The following is a 19,526-nucleotide window of genomic DNA, read 5'->3' on the forward strand; positions in this document are numbered from 1 at the left end:
GTAAATTAAAATTAAATATATATATGTATATACATTTTCTATATGTCAATTAAAACTATTTAATTCGCTCTCTCTTCACTCATAACCAGTCCCCAGATCACACTTGGCCCTTCCCAGATAATAGAGTTACTTAATTCTCTTACCAAAAAGGGAACATTGAGCGAATGTTCAGAAAAACAGCGTAATAGCGACATCCCGTAGTTTAATTATCACTTTTAGGTGGAGGACACGCTGTATATATATACAGGATGTCTCAGAATGACCGTATCACTTTTCGGATGCAGATAGAGCGGGTTAAATGGAACAGAAAAATCCTGTACCATTTTGCGATTTCCGGAATAATTATTAAGAAATTAATTTACAAAGATCGGCAAATCCGGCGCGAGTATCAGCTCGCCGCAAAAAAGATGGCGAGAAAGACGGCCCACCGCTAGGCTGGTCGCTAAGCGAGCGCGGCGTAAATATAGGCGCCATTGCTTCGCGGCTCGCGGTTACCAGGGGCATAGACGAGAAGCGTTGTTAAAATGTCTCTACAAATAATAATACTCGTTTTCTATCCCGTCTCCTTTTTTTCGTCGAAATATTAATCAAATAAAATATTCTGATAAATATTTTAATAGAAAATATAAAATTATTTAAATAGAAAATATAAAATAATTTAAATAAAAAATATAAAATAATTTAAATAAAAAATATAAAATATTATTATAAAATAGGCTATCAAATAATTATTATTGGCTATCATTTCCACACCACCTTGCGGTAGAGAGCATGGCGCATTTTTTTTAAAGTGGTATCCCCAATAGGTCTAATCCACTATCATAATTTAATTCAATAACTGTTCAAAGTGCCTTCCTTGTTGTAAACAAAATTCGGCTCTTTGAACAATGTTACGCGTTGCGCGATACGTCACCTCTGGTGTGATGCTATCGAAAGGTGCGAGAATTGCTTCTCGTACTTCAGCTTCCGTAGTACCACGCCTGTGTTCGATTAAGTCTTTGATATGACCCCAAAGAAAATAATCTAACACATTTAGGTCTGGCGATCGCGCCGGCCAAAAAATTGGACCACCTCGACCAATCCATCGGTCCGCATAATGCGTATTTAAATATTCGCGTGCTTGACGCGAAAAGTGAGCAGGAGCGCCGTCATGCTGGAGAATTATCTCTTGTCGCATGTGCAGAGAAATTTCTTCCAGGAGTCTTGGTAACTCATTTTGTAAAAAATGAGCATATATCGCTCCATTTAAACGCGGCGGTAAAAAATAGGGATCGATCTGAAAATCGACGAAAGAAAATAATTTGTTAATAAGTTGTCAAATAAAATTTCTTACTAGCTCTTACTAACAATAAATAAATCTACTTACGATTCGGTCCGCTATTATTCCTGCCCATACGTTAATCGCCCAGCGATATTGAAACGCGCGCTCTCGTACGGCGTGCGGGTTTTCTTCGTGCCATAATAAATAATTATGGCTATTGAAGATACCATTCGGGGTAAAAGTTGCTTCGTCCGTCCACGGTCAGAGAATAAATTATACGGTCAGAGAATAAATTATTCCGCCGACACTGCGCGAGAAATCCTGCGTATTCGTTTCGTTGATTATAATAATATTTATTAAAAATAACGCAAAAATATTAAATGAAAATAATAAAATTACCTTCGCAAAAATGGACGCGCTGTTCGTAATCTCCCGGTAAAAGTTGTTGTACTCGCTGGTAATGATGCAATCCATTTCGTTGTAGAACACGGTGCACCATGCATCTCGGGAGATGAAGTATTTCAGCCGCACGGCATACACTGAGCCCAGGATCTTCCTCAAACGCTCGTAGGACTCTTTCCTCTTCATGAACTTGATGTTGTATAACTCTACCAGCATATCTTTGATTTATCGATAGTCCGACAAATCCAGTTTCTCTGGTGCGTTGTACACAGCGTAAAATAGTATTAAATGCTGGATGTGAGTCTCGTCCGGGAAATTGTTCCGCGTAAAGTCGAGCAGCGGCACGAGCGTTTCGTCCGGCTGCTCCATACGCGATAATCATTTCCGTGTATTCCTCTGCAGTAAACTCCATTTTCACACTTCTTGCGATATATTTCAAGAAACGTGTACACTGGGCTTCTCTTGCTATCTCTCTGCGTTACGTGAAACGCACGACAATCGAAACAAATAACAATTCTTTAAAAGACTTTTAAACAAATGAACGAAGGAGACGAAGAATTACATAAATATATCTTGCAATTTTATTTGCATTTTATTTCTAGTAAATTAAAATTATGAGTCGACATTTGCATTTATACCTTTTTGAAAGTGTTTCAAAAAACAATTGTTAATGTGATTTCTTTGATGCATAATGTAAACAATTATAAAATAGACCACAATCAATTGGTCGAAACGTCGTCTTAATATTAAATAAAGATATTATTGGCTAGTTTGGCGTTCTACTTACATTACCTACTATTAATTGATTACTAGCGATTTGAATTTAATAATTTGAAATTTGGAATTGCTCTTGGACCTAATTATGGAGCCTTCCCGGACAGAAGATTTTTTTCGATTTGTTTCAGACACGTTTGACGAACACAGCACATTTTTATTAAAGTCTTGGATCTCGTGCAAAAAGAAGATCTGCACGGCCAAACAACAGTTGACTTTTTACTGCGCTGCAGAAGACTAGACTTTATACCTACACATATTAAGAACCTCAAGACTAACATCACTTTCCATAGTATTAGTATTAATCGTAAGTTTTATAAGTTTATATTGACAAACCAACATACGTTGTTAAATTTTGAGATAGAAGACGTAAACATTAATTTAAAATATCTTTCAAAAAAGATTGTTGATATTGAGAAAGGACTTTTTGACTGTTTACCACATGACGTTGTCTAACTTTTTCGAACTTAATAAACAAAGAATCTTATCTTTTGACCTTAAAACAAAGAATAATTCGATTAAAAAGATTAACAATTTAAAACTAAAACATAATTTCAAAGAAGATCCTTTTTCAAATGTACACATCTAAATGGCTTGTGAACATTAGTGGTAAGACGATTCCCGACAATGTATCCATGCTTCTAAGCTTGGGCGATAATTTTGCGTTACCCATAAATTCGTTACGCAGTAATGATCGAGTCAAAGTAGTATTAGATGTTGTCAAGAATTTTGAGTCCTGTTCAGATAAGATTCCCACTGATTTGTTAGAAACAACGAGAATTTCGGTTGCCAATACACTCCAGAGATTCTTGAGTTCGAAAAAACATATGAGTTATGTCGACAAGCATATTCTTGGTGCTTTTTCACGTTCTAAAAAGTTTTTATTTGACAATAAAGACATTTTAGTCACCAAGGCTGACAAGAGTCAGGCCACCTTGGTAATGAATAGGACGGATTATTTGCAAAAAATGGAATTGTTGTTGAATGATAAATCTACCTACAAAAAGATAAATAAAGATCCAATTAAATCACTTACGAATAAGATAAATACACATTAAAATCATGGCGGGTTAATGAATTAATTGATGAAAAAACGTACAAACATTTTAGGTGCACTAACGGTAATCTACCTCGTTGTTACGGTCTACCAAAGATCCATAAATCAGGTTTTCCTTTAAGAGTTATTGTTTCATCATTAGACGAAACCGCGTACATACATGACATATTACATAGATCAATTAAAAAGCCAGCCTCACACATTAAAGACGGTTGGTCCTTTTCTGCTAAGATCAAAGATACAATTATCGATAACAAGGATTTGATGATCTCATTGGACGTGAGTTCTTTATTTACGAATATCCCTAAAGATTTAGTTTTGAGTGTCATCAAAAAACGGTGGAATGACTTTACTTCCGTCACGAACTTTACTCTCCCGCAATTTTTGCATATAATTGAACTGATTTTAGACTCGACCAGTTTTAGTTTTAATGGCCTTTTTTATGAACAGATTTTTGGAAGTCCAAGTTCTCCCTTATCCCCGATTTTGGCCGACATAGTCATGGATGACCTAGAGTCACATTGTTTGCATTCTCTAAGTTTTAACGTCACCACCTATTATCGATATGTAGACGATATCTTCGCAGTAGTTCCGCGCATAGGCTTAGACGAAATAATGGAGACCTTTAATAATTTTCACCCCCGATTGAAATTTACCGTTGAAATAGAACAATTCCATTAGTTTTTTAAATACAACGATTATGCGTGTCGACAACACACTTATAACCAATTGGTTTAGGAAGCCTACATGGTCGGGAAGATACATTAACTTCCACTCTAACCACCCAACAAAGTACAAAATAAATACTATATACAATCTTGTTGATCACGCCTTACTACTCTCAGATGTCAGGTTCCACAAAGAGAATATAAATATAGTTCGTAAAACATTACGTAATAATTGTTTCCCGGAAAAATTTGTTGAACGGCACATAAAAAAGGATATATGTTTTGAAGAATCGTAAAACCACTAACACTGACGAATCTATCGATAAATTACAACCAAAAAACTTTTTTATGTTGCTACCTTTTGTTAAAGATTTTAGTTCATGTTTACGCCGATCAATACAAGACACGGGTTTGAGTGTAGCGTCGATAATAACAAATAAGCTTAACACATTGATTAGACATGGCAAAGATATGTTAAATATTGATAATAGAACTAATGTCATATATAAAATTAGTTGTAAGGATTGTGATGCGTTTTACATAGGCCGAACAAAGAGACATTTGCGCACAAGGCTTAACGAATATTGTAAAAATATTAAATTGCATCCTTCGTGTCAATCCGTAATTAGTAAGCATAGATCGGAATTCGAACATGACTTTGAGTGGAATAGCCCAGAGATTTTACATAGCGAGAAATTTATAAAAAAGAGAGAAATAGCGGAAATGTTTTTTATCAAGAAGTTTAACAACAACACAATAAACTTACAAAAAGGCACAGAAAATCTACATAATATTTATGACAAGATTATAAAGGTTGTCTAAAATGTTTTTTACAAAATCGACAGTTTAGTTTCGACATTAGTTTCGACAAGACGTGTTCCGTCACTTGTTGGTTCGTCAAATTAATATCTACAATAACGAAATGTTTAATTAACTGCTACTTGTACAACACATTGATATACATCTTTGTTCACTCGAATGTATGTACTAAATTTGTTTGGTTTTTTGATTGATTTACTGCGTTTACCGTCCTGGTTCAATTTATAATTAATTTGTTATTCATTGTAGTTAAACTTGAAAAGGACCACAACCAAATGGTCGAAACGTCGTCTTAATATTAAATAAAGATATTATTGGCTAGTTTGGTCGTTCTACTTACATTACCTACAATTATAAAATGGTTTTTTGCATAATACTTCACTATCAATTTCTATCTTAACAGACATGTAATATCATCCACAATAAAGAAAAAAATAATTCTTTTACATTTGTATTTAAGTTTAATTGTTTTTCAAAATAAACTTTTCAATTGTATTATATCTTTAATCGAGATAAAAAATCTTCAGTATTTATTCGTTGTCTTGCTTAACAGAGATCTTACATGGTATTCATAAAATGTAATAAATCTTAATTTAAACGTTAACTTTCTAAGCATATTTTATAATTAATTTCTCTAAATTAATTTGCTTATTATTTATAGAAGTTTATTAATAAAATTTTTTAAGCATTCTGTATATGTATATACGATTTTTTAGCAGACAGCTTTTTTATCAACATCGACAACTCGTCGACCACAGCAATCTCTTCCTATGAATAGTGCGAATATGTTTGTTTCTTGTAAGTTTTTCTCGTTGCACATTCGCCAGCAGTTGTTTTTCGAATAAATAGCGATATCACAATCAAATTATCGCAGATGCGTATTTTCATTTCCGCAATTTATTATTGCAGCCATCAAATATTATATTAAAAAATTGTCGCCAAAAAAACCAAATTAATTTCACACATTATTGACAATGTGCGGTAAAAGCTTTGGTTTTGTGCACTTCTGGTGTTCTTCGTTTCATCTACAAAGCCTATGCGGAATTTTACAATTTATTACAAGCAAGACAATAATTTAAGAGTGAGAAACGGGCTTCATGGGAATTCAGCTAAAAATGAAAACAAGACGATTTTTAATCGATACAATTTGCGTAAAAATTACATTATGGATTATTATGAAAATGCTCAAGATGTGCCCTATATTAATTCGAGAAGTAACGATAGTAAAGATAATGATCCGTGCATTATGTGAAATATCAGGAGAAACATATTCAAATGCGAAGAGAGCTACGAGCAAACTTTACAACGGTCGATCACGAAAATTATTCCAATTATGGAAATGACAATAAAAATTACATTGTTCCATACAAAACAAGCAACAATGTTACTTGCATTCAGCTTTATTGTAATCTCGGTGATTCTACTAAGTTCTTTCGCAATTGCACTACTGGAAGTACTGAATATGTTTTCTCAGATGTATATAGCTTTTGGAACGAAACGTTGCAGACTGAATATAAGAAAGGATACGAATTAACTCATCTGATTGTTCAAGGTTCATGTTCAAATAATAACGAAATTGAAGATGTCGAGTATAGTGACGATTTTGTCGAATACAACAAATACATTTTTTCAAAAACGGCACTCTACATATTCCCGATAATATGTGGCAATTCATCGTCGATACATCTTGATGTCTGACAAACATGAATCATGACCATTTTCATGAAGTTGATATGATTAGCTTCAATATTTTAATAAAAGACATGAAAAAAAGGGATTTATATTATACATGACTTTGACATGTTTCTAGAATATGTAATAATTCTTTTGTATTAGTTACGTGAGCAACTCTGTGTATATATACATATAATAAACACATATTTTATAAAAAAATATTTGATTATTAATATTAAATATCAAATATATGAATTGATTTATAAAATATAAAATCTCGCTTTTAAATAATAATTTAAATATTATATTTAATAGTTTACGTTTAAAATTATGTCAAAATAAGGTATAAAATATTTCATAAACTACTGAATTTTTGGTAATTATACTCATATAACTTTTTATAACACAAAAGATTGCAAGGAATCGATTGATATAAAGAAAATACATAGTTGTCTTTAGGAAAAAATACATAACTGCTGGTTTTTTTCTTTTCAAATACAATTATGTATTTTCTTTATATCAATTAATTCCTTTTATTATTTTGTGTATAAAGTATAGGTGACATAACCGAGAATAAAAGAATTGAAAAATAAATATTTCACAAGATGTTTAGTAATTTAGTATTGTTGCAAAAGTAAAGTAAAAGTAAAAAATTATTTCATAAATCGCAAAAAGGCACAGAATTTTTTGCAGTTTGATCCGTCCTATCTGTACACGAAAGATTTTTTATGAATTATCGCACATTCATACTTATATGTATACATACATATAATGCTTTTATAAAAAACTAAAACACTTTGAATATCTTAATATTTCTATTTTTCAGATATTTATATTTTACAATTTTATTTGCATTTTTTACAAGTAAATAAAAATTATAAGTCGAGAATATATTGACAACTACATCAACATACCTTGATGAAAATGTTTTAAAAATAATTGTTAACGTGATTTTTTTATTCGTAAGTAACTACAAACCGGTTTTTCTTTTTTGCATAATATTTTACTATCAATTTCTATCTTAACAGACATATTATATATAATAAAGGAAGAAATAATTTTTTTACATTTATATTTGATTTTAATTGTTTTTCAAAATAAACTCTTTAATCGTATCATATCTTAAATATAGATTTTAAACTATCTTCATTATTTACCTGTTGTTTTGTCCAATAAAGATCTTACATAATATTTACGAAATGTAATAAGTCTAATTTAAATAATAATTTAAATATTAACTTTTTTTGTAGAAATTTAATACAGTTTTTGGTTGGTTATTGAGTAATTATATTGGCTTTTGCTTAGTAACTGAACAATAAAACTATCTAGAATCCCAATCAATATGTAACGCTTTTCGCGTAGTTATTGTACAAAAAAGATGTACAGAATCTGAAATTAGTTACTGATAAGAAACTATATAATTATTATATAAAAACGACACAACAGAATAACGAGCAAATAATTAACCTAAGCGTATAGAATAGAAAACAAATTCGGAATTTTCTTTAAAACTTCTGGTTTAAAAAGAAGATTCCGAATTTGTTTTCTATTCTGCGCTCCGTTTTCTGCGCTTAAGTTATTTATTTTCCCGTTATTCGCTTCTATTCTTTGATTTAAATTGTCATTCATAATCTTAATTTTTTGTGACAAATATTCAAAGTTATTCCAATATCTTAAGCTTTCTTTTTTTTGCTCCGTATTTTTTTACACGATCATACATTTTATTAATTTTTTATAATTCACTGACTACACAAAAATATATCACATACAAATAATCGTGACCACATCAGCCTAAAACGTTAAACTCACATACACACATCACATGTTTTTACAAAAAACGAAAAACTTCAAACATCTTAGCATTTTTGTTCTTCACATATCTATATCTTGCAATTTTATTTGCACTTCTTTCTAAGAGTGAATTAAAATTATAAATCGACAATTGCTTTTATATCTTGATGATAATGTTTAAAAATTATTATTATTGCGACGTCTTTGAAGTAAAATGTTAATAACTGTAAACCGGTCTTTTGCATAATATTTTACTATGATTTCTATCTTAACAGACATATTATCCTCTACAATAAAAACCCAAATAAATATATTTAACATTTGTGTTTAATTTTAAATGTTTTTTAAAATAATTTCTTCAATCGTATCATATCTTTAATATAGATAAAAAAATCTTTAATATTTGTCATTATTTTGCTCAGTAAAGATCTTACATACATAATATTTATGAAATGTAATAAATCTTATCTTAAACATAAACTTTCTAAGCATATTTTAATACCGCTAAATTAATTCGTCCACTGTTTGTAAAAGTTTATTAATAAAATCGATAACAAAAATCATTCCAATAATGAAAATGACAATAAAAATTACATTATTTCATACGAGACATGCAATGATGTTATTTACATTCACCTTTATTGTATTCTCGGTGATGACTACAAGTTCTCTGACAATTGCATTAATGGAAAAGCTGAATATGTTTTTTCAAATGTATATATACCTTTTAGAGTGAAATGTTGCAGACTCAATATATGAACCATATCATCTGATTGTTCGAGGTTCATGTCTAAACGATACTAAAATTATAAATATCAAACTTAATGACAATTCTTAATACAATGAATATATTTTTTTCAAAAACGGAATTATATATGTTCTTTACTTTAACCCATTAATCGAAAAAATATCCTATTGTTTAACCGTTATGCATCATCACCATTATGATCTATTTTATATTCTTATCTGCTTGAGCAATTTAATGGAAACCTTGGTAAAAATAATGGATTATATCAATAAAATTTATCAATTATTAGATAGAAAATACATTTTGTACTTGAGTGGCGTTAGAGTATTCTTGCTGACATTATTCCTTGTATATTGTATATTGCCAGAGCTGAATAACATACATAGTTTCATGTTGCGTAGATACAGCAGTATGATATTTATATATGACATGATTCACTTACTGAACCTGCTAATCAAAAGGAATTATTATTTCATCTGTATTGCAAGCGGTACACTATAGCCAAATTATGTAATAATGCAGTAAATTCAGTGTATAAACTTAACCGATTTGTTTGTACTCCTGTTATTCTTTATATAAATTTTTATAAGTTTTTAATAAAAAATTTTTAATAAAAAATTTTTTAATACACAGATGTAATGTGCCAATTATCGTTCATTTTAAAGTAGACTCTCTAAAATATTGTTCATTTTACATATTCTCCATTATTGCAGGATTTGTCAACTATTTTATCTCTTTAGCAACTTGCTTCTGGTTAAGTTTAAAATTTTGAGTTTCGATATGTGATGGACATTTAGGTAAATAGATTAAGTACTTTATTAAGTTTTTAATATTACACATTATTTATAATATAAATTAAATTTCATATAAGATTGGGATTTATATTATACAATCGAACGTGATAGAATAAAATATTCATTTGTGATATATAAACATATGCGTTCAGATTATATCTATGACAATATATTTAGAAATAAAGGTAAAACATACTGATATTTTGCATTGATACGGAAAAATATTTTATCGTGCCGTGTCGTACGTGCGTGCATGTGTGTGTGTGCTGATTAATATTAAATCAATTATTTGTTTTTTTATAAAACCAATAATTTTAGTGCATAATATGGCATGGGAAAATATAGATGTTTATGGATAGGAGGATTTTTTCCTAATATTTTGTCATAGTCATAACTGAGTAATATTCGAAAAGTTCTAGCTCGTTGTTCATTAAAAAATTACTAACAGAAAGAGTTGCTGAAATAGAAAATGATTTTTTGACATCATATACATTCAATAAAAGAAAATTTTAATACATTTTTTTATTTACGTGTAATAAATCAAACATGCGAGCGGAAGAGCTGCTGCATCTTATCCCGTGCATTCCGATCCCGAAAAAATTAACCTAATTCAACTCACTCTGAGAAAATGAATTTTTAATTATTTCACTCTAAAAAATGAGATGAATTTGGTCAATTTTTATCGAGAAGGGGATGAAATTCCACTCCCGACAGTGCGTTTCTTTAACCATCTTACAGTTTAACCCGAGTCTGATTCGGGGTAACATTTTCTTTTATAACTTAATAACTAAATATTGTGCGAACATCAGCCAAAGTGTAAATTAAAGCTAAAAAATTATACTTTAATGATCAAAATTGTTTGCAAAGTTACACTTACCTAACATTGCAAAAAAAGTGATTTTTAAACCTATAGAAGATGCAAAAAACAATTACTAGTTACATACAATATTAAATAAGAATGATATTTTGAAAATGCTGATTTCAAATTTGTGACAAAATTTGTTGTTGCAAAATTCAAAATGGCGAACTAGAAATGACGTAGAGGTGAGTAAAATAATTAAACGGTTCTGCTGTATTACATTGTGTAATAATACATCCAGAATGCCGCGTGGTAGCTCGTAGTCTGATATTGCATCTCTTTTTTTTGTCTTTTTTAATTTTTTCTAAATTTTAAAATTTTTTACATTTTTAACTAATTTTTAATTGTTTACATTTGTTTGTTTTTAATTTTAATATATACAATATTTTTGTCTTTTATTATTGTTTTTCTTTACCAAATTTAACAAATAAATACAAATTTTTACAAAAATTTACAATTATCATATTATTATAGTTTATAGATTAATAGAAAACATATTTCTATCAAGGCATTCTCAAAAACTTACAGAAATATTAAAGTTTACAAGAACTTTATATATGCAATATATCAAATATGTACAAATAAACACATATTTCAAGAATTAATACATTCAAATCTGTCATTCTTAATCCAACATTTTGAATTATGCAACCGTATCTAATTTAAAATCAATATCTTCAAAAACTATTATATAAGCTAAAGATAAATATTTTCTTTTGCAGAAAAAATTTAATCATTAAGATACCGACTTCTGCCAATAAATAAAGGCGCCAGAAAATTAAATACATAACACAACTTAAATGTATACAACTGATATATATAAACTTCATGTTTAGACAAATTTATGATCGCATTTAATACACTTTTTTAATTTTTAATATTTTTACAATTATGACTCAGTCATGAGCTTGAAAACATATGAAAACATATGTCCATGTTAATGAAAAGAAAAACGCTAATATGCATATTTACCTTTTATATACATACACAGTTACATAAGACAGACTTTTAAACTGCTTAATCAAAAACATATTTTTTATGTATATACATAATTACATAAGACAGACTTTTAAGCCCCTTAATCAAAAACATATTTATTTTAATGTATATTTGCAGAAATTTCCGCTCGTTACAAAAGAATGAGAAACCACAAGACAGAAAAAAGTTTCTATATTCTATCATTGCTTGGGAAGGTTACTTCATTTTTACTATCATCTGCATCACCATGGAATTTGTTCCCAGAGTACCAGAAAGTTACCGATCAAGATTTGACGTCGGTATATGTTGGTTTCATTAAAAGTACGTATATCGTTATATTGTTAGCACAATTCTATTAATAATATATTTAATTATCCATCTTATCCTTTTAAAAATTTATATTAAAAGTAAAAACATGTTTTGTGCAATAAATTTTGGTATTAAAATATCCTTGCAATGACAGAAAATCCTCGTAATTCCACGCGCAACAAATTTATTAACCGCACATAAAAGAAATAAGTTTATAAAATTATTTTAATAACAATAAATTACTACATAATAGTAGTAATATTACTATGTAACAATAACTTAACAGTAAATTAAATACATAATTTATCAATATTTCAATACCGGTAATTAAATTTAGTGTGGGAGCACTTTCAATATGCGATGTGCCTGAGCGCGCGAAGGTTTGTTGTCATGCTAATTGGGCAACTTTAAACCCTTACTAGTTGAAAACTATTGCAGCCTAGACATTTTGGTATTAAAATTTTCGTCTCCAAATGGCCTCAGGAATACACCATTATCAAGTGATACGGTAAGTCTGGGACACTCTGTATATTATAAAATCTCGCTTTTAAATATTAATTTAAATATTATATTTAATAGTTCACATATAAAATTATGTCAAAATAACGTATAAAATATCTCATAAATTATTGAATTTGTGACCATTATACTCTTATAACTTTTCATAACGCAAAACATTGCTAAGAATTATTTGAAGTCTAAAGAAAATACATAGTTGCCTTTAGGAAAATATATATAACTGCTTGTCCTTTTTTTCTTAAATACAACTATGTATTTTCTTTATATCAATTAATTTCTCTTATTATTAATGTATAAAAGTATAGCTTACCGTGAATAAGAAAAATAAAAAATGAATATTTTACAATATGTTTAGTATATAAAATTATTTTTTCTCGCTTACATCTCCTTAGAGAGGTAAAAGAAGGGTTATAAAATTGTCAAAAATGAGAATCTATTTCTTGGTATAATATACCAAGTAAAATATGTGCCCTGTGCACGGTTCAATTTTCGCGATAAGTATTAATTTTTAAATAAATTCATGCATTAACATTCGCGTATGGCTCTCATCGCCCAATTAATAGTTGTATGTATATAAAATTATGTTGAGTTGATCAAACTAAGCAAAAAATCTTTTCGTCTTCTGCCAACCTTTTAGATTGGCAACATTTGAGAGTAAAAATGTTTTAAATCGTTTTGTGATTTTTGCAATAATTATTGAATTAATTAAAAAAAAAGAAATTAATTAAAGAGATCAATCAATTTACGTGAGTACTGTTGCAAAAATTATGTAAAAGTAAAAATAATTATTGCAAAAATCGCAAAATGATGTAACATTCTTTTGCAGTTTGATCCGTTCTATCTATACAAAAAAGGTTTTTTATGAAATCGCACACTCTGTACACATATATACCTACATATATGTAATATTTTTATATAATATTAAAAAACTTCAAACATCTTAATATTTTTTTTCACATATTTATATTTTGCAATTTTATTTGCATTTTTTTCACGAGTAAATAAAAATTATAAGTCGAGAATACCGACAATTGCATCAACATACCTTGATGATGTGAAATGTTTTAAAAATAATTTTTAATGTGATTTTTTTTAATGCATAATGTAAATAATTATAAACCGGTCTTTTGCATAACATTTCTTACCATCAATTTTTATCTTATCAGACATATTATCATCTACAATAAAGAAAAAAATATTCCTTTTTTACATTCGTAGTTGATTTTAATTGTTTCTCAAACTGAACTATTCAATCATATCACAGCCTGAATATAAATAAAAAATATTCATTATTTATCCGTTGTCTTGCTCAATAATAATTTTATATAATATTTATAAAATGTAATAAATTTTAGTTTAAACATTAACTTTCTAAACATACTTTATAATATAGCTAAATTAATTCACCTAATGTTTCTAGAAGTTCATTAATAAAGTTTTTTATGCATCCTACAAATGACTGCCTAATACGTAGTTTGCTTCTTAATCGTTATCGATAATTCACCGACCACGTCAATCTCTTCTCCTTTATTACGCAAATATGAGTGTTCCTCGGCAGTTTCTCTCGTCGTACGTTCACGAGCAGTTGTCTCTCGAGAAAATAGCGTCGTAGCCGTAAACATATCGTCGCAGATGCGCATTCTCATTTACGCAATTCATATTTGCAGCCATAAGATATTATATTAAAAATTGTCGACAAAAAAAGCAAATTAATTTCACAAGTTATTGACGATGTATGATAAAAGTTTTGGACTTTTGTGTTGTACACTTCTGGTTTTCTTCGCTTCATCTACAAAGCCTTTGCGGAATTTTACGATTGACAACAAGCAGGATAACAATTTGATAGTCAGAAACAAACTTCGCGTAAATTTCACTGAAAATGACAAAGACGCGGTTTTCAATCGATACAATCTGCGTAAAAATTACATTATGGATTACATAAATGCTCAGAATGTGTCTCATGTTAATTCGAGAGGTAACGGTTACAAAGATAATGATTCGATTCAGAATGAATTATCCGTGCATTATGCGAAATATCGCGATAAAAGTAATCGAATGCGAAGGGAGCTACAAGCAAACTTTACCAAAGTCGATAACGAAAATTATTCCAGTATTAAAAATGACAATAAAAATTATTTTAGTAATGAAAATGATACTGAAAATTATTCCAGTAATAAAAATGACAATGAAAATTACATCATTCCATACGAGACAAGCAACAATGTTACTTGCATTTTTCATTATTGTGATTTTTATGATGACACTGTTTTAAACTTTAACAATTGCAGTAATGAAACAACTGAATTTGTTTTCACATCTTCAAATATATACAGCTTCTGGAACGAAACGTTGCAGTTTGAGTATGAGGAAGAAAGCGAAATATCTCTTGTGTTTTTTCAAGGAACATGTCCAAAGAATACCGAAATTATACCTATCAAGTTTTATGACAATTTTGAATACAATGAAGAAATTTTGTTCAAAAACGATATTCTATATTCTCTTAACGGTGACTCATTATCCAACGTGTCATGTTGGACCATTGTGCGTCATGACCATTATGATGTTGATACGATTACCTGCCTCGTGACTTTAGCAGAAATCATAATCAAATCAATAGATCAAGTTAATTCATTAACAGATACATTTGATATTTTAACCCTGAGCTGTGATATAGTATCCTTGACGTGTACGCTAATAACATTCTTGGTATACTATATATTGCCGGAACTGAATAGTATACATACTTTTATGTTGCATAGATATAGCAGTATGATATTAATAGAAGACATGACTTATTTACTAAAACTGCTAATCCAAAAAAATTATTTTCTTTGTATTGCAAACGGTACAGTATAGCCGAATTATGTAATAATGCACTAAATGCTGTGTATACATTTTACTAATTTATTTGTATTTTTGTTATTCTTCATAAATTTTTATAAGTTTTTAATGAACAATTCTTAATAAAATTTTTTTTAATAAACGTAAATGTAATTTGCCAATTATCATTTATTTTAAAGTACACTCTCTAAAATATTGTCCATTTCAAATATTCTCTATTATTGCAGGATTTATCAATGATTTTAGCTCTTTAGCAAGAGATTTCTGGTTAAGTTTAATGAGTTTCGATATGTGGTGGACATTTAGGTAAATATATCACGTACGTTTTGTATATTATGCATTACTTACAATATAAATTAAATTTCATATAAGATTGGGATTTATATTATACAATCCTACGTAATAGAATAAAATATTCATTTGCGATATATAAACGTATGCGTTTAGATTATATCTGCACAATATATTTAGATATAAAAGTAAAACATACTGTTATGACATTTTGCATTGATACAAAAAAATATTTTGTCGTCTCGTATCGTGTGGTGTGGTGCGTGCGTGCGTGTATGGTATGTGATGTTCGCTAATTTTAAGTAATCCTTTAATTTTGCTGAGAAGTATACTTATATAACTGTTGTATATAAACTTCATGTTTGATTTATGACAAATTTATGATCGCATCAAAAACATTGTAGTGTCTTGCGTTGAGTTCAGTTTTTTTTGTTTTTTTTAAGTTAAGCAAGACGCGTACCGTGTATCTTTATCCGAGTAGGCAGTTTAAAAGTATCTCAGGTTATAAGTTTTGCAATAACGGCTAAACCGATCGAGTTCTTACTAAGCTTGATCAATAACTTGGCTTCGAATTATATCATAGAAGTGCTTTTATTTTTACTTTATGTACTCTATAAACGGAGATATAGTGATGCAAAGTCTGAAGTCAAAATTGAAAATTTTCGTTTAAGAAACTTCACCGTCACCATCGAAGCTACACATATCTATGCGTACACAATATATGTATACAAAGTAGGTCAGAGTGCTTTGTACGGTTCATCTTTTTGTCGCGGAAAAAGGCGCTAGCTGCGGGCTGCGGTTATATACGTACACAAAATACATGTCACACAAGTGCATTATAATATAATATGAAATAAGATACAGAAAAGAATAATATCTCTAAAAAATTACCTTTTTAACAAAAAAGTAAAAAAAGCGTTGAGTTCAGGAGCGTGTCGTACAATTGTGCAAAATAGTTATATTTATTAAATTAATTCTTTAAAAAAACTAGTGATATATTATTATAAAAAATTGCGTTAAGTTGACAAGCTAAAATAAAATTTTACAAAATGATAATTTAATTACAAGAAATGTAATTAGAACAACTCAACCCAGCCAATTTTATTGCAATATAGCTTTGGCAGCTTTGAATTGTTCTAATTACATTTTTTATAATTAAAATATTTTGCAAAATTTTCTTTTATATTTGTCAACGCTTTTTTTACCTTTTTTTAAAAAGGTATAATACCTGCTTTTCTAATTGTTAATATTTTAAAAATAATGACTCACAATCAGTCACGAGCTTGACAACATATGTCAATATTATTGGAAAAGGATCCTCTAATGCGTATTTACCTTTTATACATAGTTCATAAGACAGATTTTTATATTCCTTAATCAAAAACATATTTATTTTAATGTGTGTTTGCAGAAATATCCTGTCGTTAGAAAAACATGTAAAAGAGAGGAAAAAATTCTTATATTCTATTATTGCTTGGGGAGGTCCCTTCATTCTCATTATCATCTGTATCATCATGAAATTCGTTGTCAGCGTGCCAGAAATCTTCCGGCCGGAATTGGACGTCGATACATGTCTTTTTCGTGCGTATATCGTTGTTAACATAATTCTATTAATTACCTATTTAATTTTCCAATTATCCTTCTAAAAATTTATATTAAAAGTAAAGGTATGTTTTGTGTTTATTTGCAATATATGATATAAGTTGAGAAGCTTTTATTTTTTTATTTCAGTTGGTAAGGCGGATCTGTTGTATGATTATGTGTTCAGTACGATTTGTACTATTATTAGCATTTGGTTATCCATTCATACAGCATTGAAGATTGCGCGCTATGAGAAAGACACAGCTCGTCTTCTTAGAGATTCAGAAAGCCGCTGTTATAATGAAAACAAGAAGTGGTTCGTACATAAACATCTCTATATTGACACACAGTGTCTATTTTGTTAATAAGATATATACCACCGTATTCATTTGTGAACCGCATTTCAAAACTAATTTTTTGATCTTGTTTCACATTTGTTATTACAAAAAAAAAAATTAAATATTTTTAGTTTCTTTTACTTTAAACAATGTGCTTTCATATTTATGAGATTTTTTGTAGAAACATATCACTGCTATTCAATTGCACGTACATTTTCTTAATAATAATTGTTATTTTCCAAAATATATGCTAAACAATAAGAGTAGAATCAAAATGAATATTAATCTTCTTAGCATGGAAATTACATTCCTTGAAATTTTTTTCCAATAAAGATACATTTTTTTCTCTCTCTGTTTTACTCTCTTTTCTTTTTAAGCTTAAAATTTATTATATTAACTTATTTTCATTTAACTACGTTAATAGTATTTATTATATTGCATTATGTATATCTGAAAATGTAAATTAATTACGATTTTTCAAATTATTCATATTCATAAAGTTTTAAAATGTTCGTAAGCATAATGTTAAAATTCATCTATATCATAATTTGAAGATATATAAAAGAAATTCTTATATTTATTTGCAGGTTCAATCTGTATCTAAAACTGTTTATAATGTTGTTCGTCATAATAGCCATAGAATGGATTATAGTAACAATGTTGCAATTTTGGCTCTTTACGGATTTAGCAACAAACTACATCTTAATTAGTTTTATGATATTGAGGATCATTAGAAATATCGGTTTTTTCATCCTATTTGTGTGTAGGAAAACAATTATGCAGTTGCTATTAAAGCATTTCTGTCGGAATCGTCGATATGTTTCCAAATTTTCTACACGCAACAGTTCTTACGATCTCGAACATGTAGATCACTATGTCAAACAAAATTATCCTGTGGACAAATATGAAATACGACAAGAATCTTAAGATTACAATTTTACGTATATAGTAGGCTTTGAATGGCGTTTAAGGCTGGCCCATCGGATAATTGAAAACATTAAAATTATTATTGAAGTTATTAAAACTACATTATAAATTTTCAACATAGCATGTATTTTAATTATAAAATGTTAATAATTTTGATAGAGTGCACAAATTTTGAACAATCCGATTGGTCATCTCTATGATTAATCAAGCGTCTCATTCAAAAATTACTATAGTCTCAACATTTTAATGTTAGAATATTTGTTTCTATTTTTGTTCCTATATAACTTTAGGAATCTTTTATGACCATAGCTGGCGTGGTAGGTTTAGGATACTCTGTATATTTGCCTTTGTCGAGTTTATCCAATTTTTTCCGAGGGGTTCAGTTAACATATCTAATTTAATACATATAACATAATGCAAATATATATATTAAATTAAACCTTTAATTAATTAAACATTTAATATTTTAATATTGTTACAAAACTTTATTGCAAAAAGTTAAAGTAAATATATTTTTTAATTGTTACGTCCAGAACTGATCTTCCGAACGTTCGGTCCTCTTTTTGATAAGGAAATTAAATCCCTGTTACGCATGATGGGACCTTGTGCGATTTCGAATTAGGAAAGCAAGAGCGAGATTAATTAATTAAATGAATTATTAAATTAAACGTTATAATTTATTAGAAAAAATTATAGAAAAATAAACATACAGAATCTAACATTATTATCTGCGGTAACATGAAGAGAAATACGAATACACATATTTTTAAATATGTATTATTAATGTAATGTGTAGGTGATTGTATTTGTAATTATTATCGCGAGTTTTACACAAATTCGAAGGCCATCAGTCAGAAAAATGTGGGCGTAATTTTATCGTTAAATCTTAAGTTAT

General features: G+C 28.8%; 3 protein-coding genes across 5 annotated transcripts in view; 1 reads left to right on the forward strand and 2 right to left on the reverse strand.

The window, feature by feature from the left end:
• Window positions 1-19,526, reverse strand: part of LOC140671481 (uncharacterized) — an 85,571-nt gene that overhangs the window by 59,006 nt on the left and 7,039 nt on the right. The gene's annotated exons all lie outside the window — the stretch shown is intronic.
• LOC140671398 (uncharacterized) lies at window positions 821-6,845 on the reverse strand. 2 transcript variants are annotated; one of them, XR_012047713.1, is made up of 3 exons: window positions 1,661-6,845; window positions 1,367-1,582; window positions 821-1,276 (listed from the first exon to the last, which is right to left on the reverse strand). XR_012047713.1 is itself a non-coding variant. In XM_072902642.1 (2 exons), exons 1-2 carry the CDS (start codon window positions 2,073-2,075, stop codon window positions 1,476-1,478), a joined length of 522 nt encoding a protein of 173 aa, XP_072758743.1. In that variant the 5' UTR covers window positions 2,076-6,845; the 3' UTR covers window positions 821-1,475. The 2 variants fall into 2 exon arrangements, 1 of the variants encoding a protein (XP_072758743.1); XM_072902642.1 differs by having other exon boundaries at window positions 821-1,582.
• LOC140671483 (probable G-protein coupled receptor Mth-like 1) lies at window positions 14,222-19,505 on the forward strand. 2 transcript variants are annotated; one of them, XM_072902814.1, is made up of 5 exons: window positions 14,222-15,498; window positions 15,722-15,800; window positions 17,197-17,366; window positions 17,517-17,682; window positions 18,292-19,505. In XM_072902814.1, exons 1-5 carry the CDS (start codon window positions 14,385-14,387, stop codon window positions 18,629-18,631), a joined length of 1,869 nt encoding a protein of 622 aa, XP_072758915.1. In that variant the 5' UTR covers window positions 14,222-14,384; the 3' UTR covers window positions 18,632-19,505. The 2 variants fall into 2 exon arrangements, with proteins under 2 accessions (XP_072758915.1, XP_072758916.1); XM_072902815.1 differs by lacking the exon at window positions 14,222-15,498 and having other exon boundaries at window positions 15,595-15,800.

Source organism: Anoplolepis gracilipes, chromosome 11, assembly GCF_047496725.1.
Source record: "Anoplolepis gracilipes chromosome 11, ASM4749672v1, whole genome shotgun sequence".
In the NCBI taxonomy this organism is placed as follows: Eukaryota; Metazoa; Arthropoda; class Insecta; order Hymenoptera; family Formicidae; genus Anoplolepis; species Anoplolepis gracilipes.